The sequence below is a fragment of the Rhinolophus hipposideros genome (assembly GCF_964194185.1).
Source record: "Rhinolophus hipposideros genome assembly, chromosome: 6".
Classification (NCBI taxonomy): Eukaryota; Metazoa; Chordata; class Mammalia; order Chiroptera; family Rhinolophidae; genus Rhinolophus; species Rhinolophus hipposideros.
In genome coordinates this window covers 77,812,897-77,824,691 of record NC_138052.1, presented here as the reverse complement: position 1 = coordinate 77,824,691, position 11,795 = coordinate 77,812,897, and the positions used below count along the sequence as shown (strand labels likewise).

The 11,795-nt window shown below is 36.0% G+C and overlaps 1 protein-coding gene across 17 annotated transcripts in view; it reads right to left on the bottom strand.

Moving 5' to 3' along the window:
• Positions 1-1,039: 1,039 nt before the first annotated feature.
• UNC80 (unc-80 homolog, NALCN channel complex subunit) overlaps positions 1,040-11,795 on the bottom strand; it is a 188,238-nt gene continuing 177,482 nt past the window's right edge. For 15 of the 17 annotated variants that reach the window (XM_081051364.1, XM_081051363.1, XM_081051372.1 and 12 more), the window contains 4 exons: positions 7,578-7,659; positions 6,544-6,655; positions 5,722-5,921; positions 1,040-4,942 (listed from right to left, as the gene is read on the bottom strand). In XM_081051364.1, the coding sequence (XP_080907490.1) occupies positions 4,679-4,942; positions 5,722-5,921; positions 6,544-6,655; positions 7,578-7,659 (658 nt within the window). In that variant the 3' untranslated portion in view covers positions 1,040-4,678. The remainder of the gene's footprint in view (positions 4,943-5,721; positions 5,922-6,543; positions 6,656-7,577; positions 7,660-11,795) is intronic. The other 2 variants (XM_081051365.1, XM_081051373.1) reach the window with 1 other exon arrangement.

Sequence of the window (11,795 nt, the reverse complement as noted above, 5' to 3'; positions counted from 1 at the left end):
TATAATAGTTGAAGCAGCCTGAGTCAGTAAGACGCAGTGCAGGAGGACTGAATTCACGCTACGGTTCTACATGGTACACAAAGTGCGCGAGAAGCTCCTGTCAGCAAGTAGCCACTAGGCTCTTATTATTTATAAAATTTGGGCCCTCGGTTGACCATGGGGAGTCCATCTCAGCAGATAAATTCCTTCTCAGGATGAACATGAAATTAAATTTTCTCCTTGAGGTCCACAGTGACCTGTCAAGTCATTTCTCTCTGCTTCATCTGTTTTCTCATCCATTAAGACCGTGCCCAGAGTTTAGGGTTGTGAGAATTAAATAAGCAAATCCAGGTGATGGGCACAACACATAATACCTGGTACTCAGAAATAAAGTACCAGGTGGTGGTTATTACTACTCTCCTAGGCTTCTGGCCCTCATCCCTCTTATCTTCTTTTTTTTTTTTTGTTTTTTCCTCTCAGGAATGCTCACTAAAAATTTGTATATGCTTATTTACTGTTGAGACATAATCTAGAAGAAGTATAAGAGTGTCTGTTCCCCTGCCAAATGTGTCTAGGGTCATTGGGTCAGGAAAGACAAAATACACATGAGGAAAAAAATGGATTTAGCAAGAGCATATCTTAGAGGGTAAGGATAGGGCAGTTTGTACTCTGTACAAAAGACAGAACTGGTGGTAAATTTGACCCCATGGTAGTTCTGGCCACATTCAGAAGACACAACCAGGTCCTTAACATTCCTCCTGGGAGTTTACTAGTCATTCCAGCAGGTCATAACCTGGGCAGAAGCTGGGGTATCTGTCTCCCAATGTGCCCATTCTGCTTCATTTATAAGTTAAGGGTGGAGAGCACGAGCAGAATGGAGCTCAGTTCAGGTTGGAGGGAGGAACTGGAGGTGTCTAATTGAAGGGTGAACGTAAGCCAGACTAGGGGGATTGAGGAGAAACATCAAGGCACACCCAGGGATCCGAAAAAAACATTTTCCTGAATGAGTTAACCTCTTCCCTATGTTAAAAAATGAGAAATGAAAATCAGACATCTTAAATGTTTTTTTTTAGATTTATTTTATTATATGTGCATATTCAAACACAGAAGTCTTAATATCTTTCATAAATATCTTTCATAAACATTTCAGTACTTATTCATACGCATTTTTTCCATGCTCTTTGGTCATTCAGTGTTCATAACAGACTTCATAGTCATTTGAGGGAAGTTGGCTGTGTAATCAATCATTTATTTTCACCTGTAAAATGGCTAGTAAAGGATTTTCATCCTGCAGTCACAGTGACTCTTGAAAAATATTATGGAGGTACATTGATCTGTAATGCTAAACAATCCTAAAATAATATAAGTAAATTTGTCTTAAGTTTTTCCAAATACATTCTGCCCTTCATTGTATTCTCCTGAGTGTCAAACCAAACTCTGTTTCTGAATTGCTGCAGTTGAAGCCCACGAAAGTAAATGAGGAAGTGGGACTGTCTACTTGCGCCAAGGACAAGGCCATGGAATTGGGAGTGTGAGGTCACAAGGCAAAAGCATGACTCGGTGTGATAGCAGCAAATTCTGGAGACTATTAAAATATCCTGATTAACTTGAGGAAGGGTATTTGTGTTTTGGTCTATGATTCTATTTATGACCCTTTCTTTCTTGTAGGTCCCTATACACACCCTATTCTCATCTCAGATATTGTTGGAGTTGGACAGCAGAGTGGAGAATATTCTTCACTGACTAAAGAGACAGATACTAAAGAAGGGAGGAGATGTCACCTTGCCTTGGTATTTTTGGAGGGCTGAAGTAGCAAACCTGTGAATGAAGCTCTAACTAGACGACCAAAATCACAGATTCCCCCCACCCCCATATTGACATGCCCAATTGTACCTTTTGACACTAGTTCACAATGCCTTGTCCCAAAGCACTCAACAGCCCAGTTTCTGTTTTGGAAAAATCAAATAACTTATCTAATAGAATTATAGTAAGCAGCAAATACTGAAAAGTAAAAGTAAAATGTTTTGCTGTATCCAGGATTTGAACTGCTTAAATTGAATCTGAGTAGTATAAATCTGAACCCACTATCATGGATGATACATATTTATTCCCATTTCACTCAAAAGTTAATTTCAGAAGAAGCAACCTCTTGGCTGAGCCTAATTTCTTATAGATGGGAAATAGGTATCTGTTTTAATTTTCCTCTGAACAAGATAAATATCATTAAGCATTATAGCTTAAGAAATGATCTAGTATTACCAATACAGTATTTATCATATGTAATAATTTTAGTCATATACTCAATATTTCGAACATTACAAAAATGTTATCTTGAACTTTTTTTCTAATCTCCCCTACTGTTTTTTTTTTAAATAGTTATTCCTTCAAACTCCAGGTACCAGTATTCCTGAGAATACATCTTATGACAATCTTATGCACATACATGTAGATACTTTATCGATTACACATAAACACCCAACACATTACATTCAACACATTTAAGGGCACCTTAAATGGAACAGATGCATACATCTGTAAAATCTCAATAGTCCCAGTATGAAAACATTCCCACTCTAAAAGGCCCTGCTTCTCAGAGTGGGGGCTTTTTTGCAAGGTACTTAGCTTATTGGAAAAGTTTCCAGCAGATTTCCATGACACTAGAGTGAAGGAGTCAGGCTAAAAGGCAGACAGGTCAGCATAATCATGTTCAAAACAGCCCAGTACTTTTTAAATACACATATAAAGGTATTTAGGATTCTTGTCAGATACTTGACAATCTTCTTTGATACCTTTACTTTTTAAATATTTGATACAATTATACATAGAGAATTTGAAACAAGACTCAAGACACTGGAACAAAGCACACACATATATAGAGACTCATATAGTCCAGACACTTATAATTACCAAACATAAGGCCTCTAACACTAATTTAGCAGCATAATTTTTAACAGCATATTTTTTAACAGGCAATATACATCAGCTTAGAAAAAATCATAAAACCACTTATATGTATATTTCTGCACTTGAGAATTAACTCGGCATTAAGTGTCAATGTTCTGAAAATACTGTAAAACATAACATAAGCTTCTATTTTCTGAAACTTTAGATTTGAAATTTTTAATTTTGTCCATTGTCTTTAACTCACAGACAATGTTCATTCTCTTAGTAAATGGGACCAAAACCCCAAATTATATTTGAAAGTATAAATCACAGTATAAACAATGCCTATTTAATAAGCAATTCTAACAGAAAAATAATTTTCCTTTGTGATTTGGGTAGGTTTAGCAGGTCTCCTCTCTATATACATATACTTTCCAAAGCCAATACAGTCCAAATTTAAGCACACAGAATGTTTTTTAAATTCATTGCAATGTAATCAAAATCTGTATTTGACTTCAACTGGAGGACTAGAAAACACACACACACTCACACACACCCTGCCATACCAATTTAGGTATGTATATGAGTTTTTTTACGCTTAACAGTTATATAATAGTCTTCTAATGTAAACCGTTACAATTTTGAAATTCAGTTTTGAACTATATGATAACAAGCCCTACTATAACATCAATAATACGCTAGATATGGCTTCTCAAGCCTTCTAAGTTTTATACTTTTTTTGAAGTAAGTGAACTTCAGGTTAAAGTAAAATTCACAAGCTGACTGTGTCTAAGAAGAGATTGATGACTTTATATTTTTTCTCATAAACTCAGATGTCTATAAGATCATAAGAATATTGAGAAGTTAACATTGAGAAGTTATTTTAGTGAACCCATTCTAACAACAATAGCTTTAATATCTGAAAATATGCCCTTGAAGGCAGGCACAGGTTGCTGTAAGGAAAGTAATCACATTTTCCAATATCTCCTGATCTTGGCATTGTCGTAGTCAGGGCTAGAAGTAGGAATATCATCTCTTTCTAGCTATTATATTTACATTTCGTTTTTATTGTAGTATAGGCTGTTTCGGTTCTCCTTGATTCAGAATTGTGTCTGATAATTTCTAGAATATTTTCTCTCTAATGTGATTGATTATAAAAGGAATGATCTTATAGCATTAGCATTTTGATTTACAACATTCAGTGAAAATGATGGTTGAAAAATAAATATTGAAAAGTCTACAGCTCTAAAAATAGTATTTTTTTCCTTCTTCTGAATGGCTGTATTGTTGATCAAAACAAAAATGGCTACAGGATAACTTATTATTTAATTTCTCAAACTAATATTTTCCCTATTTATTATTTTATGTAAATTACTACTTGTATAGCCACCTGATTTAATATTTTTGAAACTATAAAAATAAACATCTGCATGAGATGTATAATGTGAATAACCTCAAAAAATTGCATTCTTTTTAGAGCATATTGTTTGTTAATATTCGTAAATAAGCATCTCTGTAATAGTATATATTTTTAACTGCTCAAGCCTTCTTGAATCATAAACAATTTGCAAATGGCTCTTTCCCCTTATTCATCCCTGGTTTTCATGGTCTTCACACAATGAAATCATCTTAGCCATTGATTTTTCAAAGATGTTTATGAAACAATATGAGCATTGGCAGTGAAATCTACTGAGATTTGTGTCACCCATTGGATATAAAGTGCTGTGTTTTCTTTTCCAAGCAAAAGTATTCAACTTTAAGTACAGTGATCCCTCCCACATCTTGTCTAGACCCATAACTCTTACAAGATACAGAACTAAACATGAGACTCATCTAGGTCTACACCAGTCTCCCCAAGCTCAGTGGGAGTAAAAGTGAACTGGCTGGCCAGCAGAGGGTTCTCCATGCCATTTTCCTCGCTGATGTGAAGGACAGTGTCTCCATGCTGGAGGAGGATGGACGTCTCAAGGCCTGTGAAGTCATCAGGGTCTGAGAGTTGAGTAGAGAGAGGGCTGTGCGCTGTCGCACCTTGTACTTCTGGGTCCTCCTTCTTTTCTCCTTCAGCAGGAAGGGTCTCACTCTGTGATCAAAAGGACCATAACATCATGGAAAGGTAGGATGGGTGCCAGGGAAGAGTATAAAAAATGTTGTCTAGCTATAACTAGACAAGGAATTACAAGGCTAGTTCCAATTCCAGGCTTTATTATATGTGAGATCTTATACAAGCCCTTCCAACTTTCTAAGTCTCAGTTTTCTAACCTGTAGCATGAGCATTATTTTTTCCCTGCTTACCTTGTAAACTGTGAGGATAAAATGAGAATAGTGTTGCAATGCTTTTTAAAGCCTATAAAAGTGTATATAGTAATAATGCCCGTTAGGGTTCTTTAAATACCACACAAGAAGAAAGTGAGACCTATGGAAATTCCTTTATAAAAATCAAAAGAAGAAAAAATACCACAACAATGAGGAAAAAGATGAAAACAAGAAGTTTTTCACATCTTTTAGGCTACAGAAGGCTCTGTATTTAAAGGCTTCATCTAAATTGGTAACTTCAGTTGAACTATCTTTAAACTATGTATTATTATCTACTGGTTTTCAATGGTTATTTTAACTGAGCAATATTTTCTTTTAGGTTTTTCGTAATGAAGAATACCAACACTTCTCTTATCTTTTCTTAAGTAAATGTATTCCTGGCCATATGCTATAGATTTTCTTTTTCATGATGATAGGAACATCGTCTGGCTAACAAAATGTTACAGACCCAGATTTAATTTATATGGAATAACTTTGCATATTGAAATGGTTCCTAGATCTAAGTAGTCAGGGAGCAACCCTTGCCTGTTTCTCTAGCACCCATACCTGCTTGGAAGACAGGCTATGAAGATCAGCGACAACAATGGCCGGGGAAGACGTGAGGACTGGTTTGTCCATCCCTTCTGGTTTTCTCGATGAGGATGGGCTGCAGCCTTGTGACTGGGCTGTGACAGGGAGTGTGTCTGTTGGGACACCTGCTGGCTCTGGCTGAGCCTCAATGAAGGTCACAGATCGTTTCTGATCTGCTGTAGGTCAGAAGTAAAGCAGTAAATAGAGGGGAAATACATTGGCAGTGCTTAATAATTAACTTTAACCAGTGTCTCTTGGCTTATCTTAATAAAGACATTGCTGGTTTATTAATAAATGAGAGCATATTTAATTATTATGTACATATTTTGATGTCACCTTCTTATAAAGAGTAAGATTGGGGTAGAAAAATCATTGTTACATAAATGGACTAAAAACAAGATTTGTATAGAGCATTAGGTGAACTTGGTCATCACTCATAACAACTGCCAACAGGCCTTAAAAGGCCCTATTATTCATCATTTCTTTGTTTTCAGGAAGATATATAACACCCAGTTCCTGGTTTGGATAGAGAAGACACAAATTTCTATAGTCAAATCTCAGCATTCATATTTATTTTGGACTCTTCCATTTCCCTAGGTTCATGGGGGGTAAAGGTGCGGGTTGGGAAAGATGAGAAGACAAAAAGGCACTATAGTTTTCTAGGAAATGTCTTCCCTTATCCTAGTGCTTTCCCAAAGCCGTGCTTGTCGGCATGAGCTCAGTTTCTGCAGCTCTTCCCAGCTGAGTTGGGAGGCATCCTGTCAATGACACGATCAGAAGGGACATAGGAGGCCTCACCACATGGCTTCGTTTTAGGTTGAATGCTTCTCCGAGTGGTCGACAGCCGAGCCCCATGGCGGTTTCTGGGTTCAGTCTGAGTCTTCTGACGTGAGAGTAGAGGACGTCTTAGCTAAAGAGAATAGGCAGAATGAAGCTGGCAAGAAGAGTTTAACTGCCTGGGAGGAAACACTGTGCTAAGAGCATTCTGATGATGGCTTATTTCTTTCTTGATTGGTTTCTGTGTTCTCTTATGGTTGTTTCTTGCATTTTTAGCTAATAAAATAAACTTTGTTCTGTGTTTTTAACTACAGGTATTTGATTCTGGCATTCCTTTTAACCAATTGTATCTCCTAATTATTACTTCTTTAGATATCCTAGGAACATTAATTAATATAATTTAAAACAGTCAATGTGAGCATTTCAGTGAATTTTAGGATACAAAGCTAATAATTATTGCCTACAGGTCAGCCTTTCTTCATCTAAAAGTTGCAGCTCAACATATGCTAACTCTCAAGGAGAGGTTGATGAAAAACCTCAGATGCATGAAAGTGTCCAAAAAAATGCTGGGATGCTCCCATCGAAGCAACAGGGCAAAGCCTCATCTAAATTTTTATTTAAAGAGTAATGTAAAGGAACCTGAACCTAAGGAAATCTGTAAAGATGATCGTTACTTTGATACCAGTTTTAACTTGAATCACTGATTTTGTAATGAGGGAGAAAGCACAACTATGTCTATGCCTCTATACAGAAATCAACTTCTTAACAAATCTTCCTCAGTGAGTAAGTTTGGATGGGAAAGAAGGTGTCTGAATAGGAAACAAATAGAAGTATAGGGGCACTTATTTCACTAAGTAATCAACTTTGCTAACATGAGCTAAAATAGAAGCTAAAAACTGATTGTTCAAGCACTTACCATGTTTTAAAGTTGCTCTGTACTCCTTATTTTGGGTGGTGAGAAGGCAAAATATAATCTTAATATGCATGGACATTAAAAATTGAATAGAGCTTCCATTTTCTAGGATGACTCTCCTGCTGTTTTGGGCTCTGCTTACCTGCCTCAGGCCCCTCTTCCTCCCCAGCGGCTGCTGAATGAGGAGGTTCTGTTGGCCAGGTTCACTCTGCACACTTGCCACCCTGTCAAGCACCAACAGCGTTAGTGGACCTGGAGAGAATTCAGAAGACCACTCTCTGGTGGATGTTAGCCCAAATCACTTATATGAAATAGTCACTTCAAAGATACCATTATCTTTGAAGGAAGGTTGGGAAAGAATCCCTGAAATGGGAGTTTTTGAAGATTTGGGAAAGAGGACAAGGTCTTGTAGCCCCAAACTGCCAAAATTGAGATTCTGTTTTCCATCACTGATGCCATATCTATCATTCAACAAAACATTGGTTTGATCACACCCTGGTTTGGAAGCCACCAAACGGTTTAAGATGTCATATTCTAATCTCAATTTTTTTTTCCAGGGGGAGGGAAAAAAGTGGTGACAAACAAACACAAACAACTCTACCACATGGATGGGAACACCTTTTTAAAAATTTCAATTTAAATGAAAATAAGATGGATGAATATCAAACACATCAGACACAGAATCCATTTGGGTGAAGGGGTACATTCAACACGTTTGCAGCCTGAAGTCTCTGTGACTACTGAGTAAATGAATAGTCACATGGGCAGACAAGTGTTTTTTAAAAATGGTTTTAGATTTAAAAGGCTGGCAAAATAATTAAGCTGTCAGTGGAACTCAGAAGATCAATGGATTAACATCAAGTAGCTGCACTCAAACATATTGTGCAATTTATAAAAGCAACAACCTGCTCCCCCCAAATTTACTGTGTATGTGTATTTTATGTGCAAAAATGAGTACTGGCAGTGGTCACTATTTTAGTGTTGAGTGAAGCTGAAAATACTGTCATGGGCCCATGATCCTTTTTCATTCCGCATGCATGTATAATAGGTGTTCATAATGGGAGTGGGGTGAAAAAAAGAAATGTATTGTGCCCCAGAGAACATTGTAATCCTGTGGATGATGCCAATGTGATTATTTGGTTAATGGGTAATTAATTTCTGCTTTGCCTTTGCAAAAGGAGAGTCATCTACAAATAATTTTTAGAGTAAAATATTCCACAGAGGAATCCAGAGTCAGCAACTGTCCAGGAAAAAGAGAAAAAGACTATACTCATTCATTTTCATATTTTTAAAAAATGAGCTATCTAAATACCTAGCTGCACTTCTAGGGAGAGAAACTGGTGGCAAGGTGGACACAGATGTTTCCCCTGTTGTGTTGACAACTGATTAATCATCACATGGCTGACACAGGTACATCTGTCAGTTTTTAAGTCTTATATTTCCACTGGAAGGAAATCAGTAATTCCCAAATGGAGTTCATCAAAGGTTTTACAAAATAAGGATGTAATTATATCATAATTATATCACTTGGGATACACAATACAAAATTCCACAGAGTCCCCCAAACGAATGTTTTTTTAAACTTTCTTGTTCTCCTAAATATCAAGGTTAAAAGATCAATGTACATTACTTTTATACATATATTACCTTGTACCATACATGACCTTACTACGATGACAGAAAATTACCCCAAAGGAACAATTCAATAAATTCTGATAAGCAATCCAGACTATGTTGCTGGCATGTTTGAAATGACATCTCCTTATTTATTATACATTTTAACATGTGTCTTAAATTGGAAAGAGTATTCAATTACCATATACACAAAAGTAGAAACAAGGTTCTCCCAAAAACCAAGCAAAGCTTTTTTTGGAATGGAGTCTTCATTGACATCTAACTGTTACCTCAGTTCCCTTGGCCATAAAGGGAGGTTAATACTTACCATTTACCTCCCACTAAAGTAGAGAATAATAGTTAGTTGATGTAAAATGGATTGAACATGAAAAGTAATGTATATAGCATGCTTCCTTGTTTTATATTTGATATTTGTAATGAGTTTATTGCTTTTAGAACTCTAAACGGAAGTGGGTAATAAAATGTTTTGAAAATAACTGGGCAGAGAAAATGAAATCGAGGCAGTCCACTTGTCTCTTTTTATTCGGTAATCTGAGATCGTGAGGAAAAAATGGTGCAAGAAAAGAAATACACGTTACTCAGGGAGTGTTAAATGTCAAAACATAATGAAAATTTCATGATGATTATTCCAAGGGAGGATCATAAGCATCAAATTTTCTCTATGGATAGAGAGGCTTATTTCTAAGAAATAGATAAAGTTTATAGCTTTAGTAATAGTAATTAGCTATTCTATGTAAATGACATAGCATTTCATCAATGGAATGCATACATCAAGGATGAAATTATAGAACATGTCTTTGGAGATATATTGCAGCTAAAGTCCCCCTACAATGTAGTGCTAACATGTTAATATTTGGGACATCAAAGTCTGGCTTAATTGTGTGCAGTTAGGACACATTGTTAATAAACAGCCAGAGAAGTTAATAATGGAAGTTATTTATGCAGGACACATCTTTTTTTCTCAGGTCTATATCAAATTAGGGTTGCATAGAAAATGTAGCGTCACTTTAGCTAATCTCCACCTCATGTAATATTTCAGTGATCTGTAGGATTTGCGATGTGTGATGGACTGTAGGTGTACAAAACTAAAATCAACCAGGAGAAGACCAAGGCGTCGGCCCTACACACCTCTCCGTAGAACACTGGTTTCCTGAGGTTTTTAATCTTGGAAATGAGAAATGGCTGATTTCCACCATTTTGCTAAGAAAAAGGGCAAAACAATAAGGATAAAAGCAAATAAGGCTTTCTAAATTGAAGCTAAAATCATCCTTTGCATTTTTGAGTCACTGAAAAACATTACAATGGCACACCATAACATGACTGTAGAGCAGTAAATGCATGTGGGGCTTGGCAGAACTGGTGTGACTCAACTGTCTACAAAAAACAAAAACAACTTCCTCAGAACGGAGGAAGTCATTTATAAGCTAGGGATATTTAGATAATGTTAGAAGGGCAATTTTGGCACAAATTACCGTTTTCCTTGTTTCAGCATGATGGCCTGGATTGCAGCATATAAATATGTATCTTCTAATGGAATATATATCTAATAGTATTTTTTAAAAACCGATGATAGGCAAACAAGGGGCCATTCAATAATGCAATAAAAATTCATATCACTCATCTCAAATTACAAAAAAGTACATAGATTGAAATATATTTCATAAATAAAAAAATTTAAGTGGAAGCACTGGGTGAGACTGCCACACAGAAAATGAATTAGTATTTTCATGGTTTTTATCTGTATTTTTAGTTTCAGTTTTAATGTGGTTAGAGAAATCTAGAGGTAGAACACAAAACACAGCATAACCATTTACCCTGAATGATTTTCTCCTGACGGGACTGCGTAGAGCCAGCACCAAAGCAGCCAGAAAGCACTTGCAGAGAACAGGGAATTCAACAGTAGACAAAAATCCTACTTTTCCTTTTCCCAGTAAATGTGTATTGTTTAAAATTTACTTAGCCTCCACAACATCCAAGAAAATGTTTTAAATGCCATAGAATTTAGAGATTAGAGGCTGCAATCAGATTAAACAGGGGGAATAATCTGGATCTTAGATATCACCCAAGAACTGACTTAGCAATGACAAAACACACACGTGTGTATCTCAACACACCTTTTGTTAGCCATTAATTCTCAGCTGCATAAAAAGGTTGTTTGAATATTTTTCTTTATGCTTTGAGACTACTTGTCAAGTTTTTAAATTTTGAAAATGTGGATGATAATCATGAGATGTGTTCTACTACATAGGTTATTTTTATTTTGTCTCACCCAGACTACATCTTGTTCAAACTTGAGCCACATTGTTTTTTTCCACTGTTATTAAAATTATCCTGATGAAATCAAATAGCATTGTAATCTCTTTTTATTTTTCTTAGAATTTCTTGTCAGTTCCTGCCTTTCAAAATATTCTAACGTGTCCCAACAAAATCTAATTCTCAAGTAGAAGCATACAGGCTTGAGTGGTTGAATAACCTTCTTATGTCTACATTCTTTTGCAAAAAAAAAAAAAAAAAATATATATATATATATATCATCCATGGTGTGTGTATCTGGGGAGAGCACAGGGCAGGAACATCTCCAATGAGTTTCTGTAACTATAAGAGCATCACTCTTAACAAAAGAGAATTCTTCCATAGAATATTATTACAACTTATTAACTTTTTTTAAAAAAGAATCTTTTCTTCATAGCATAGTGCTATGCATAACAGGTTGATATTTCTTGTC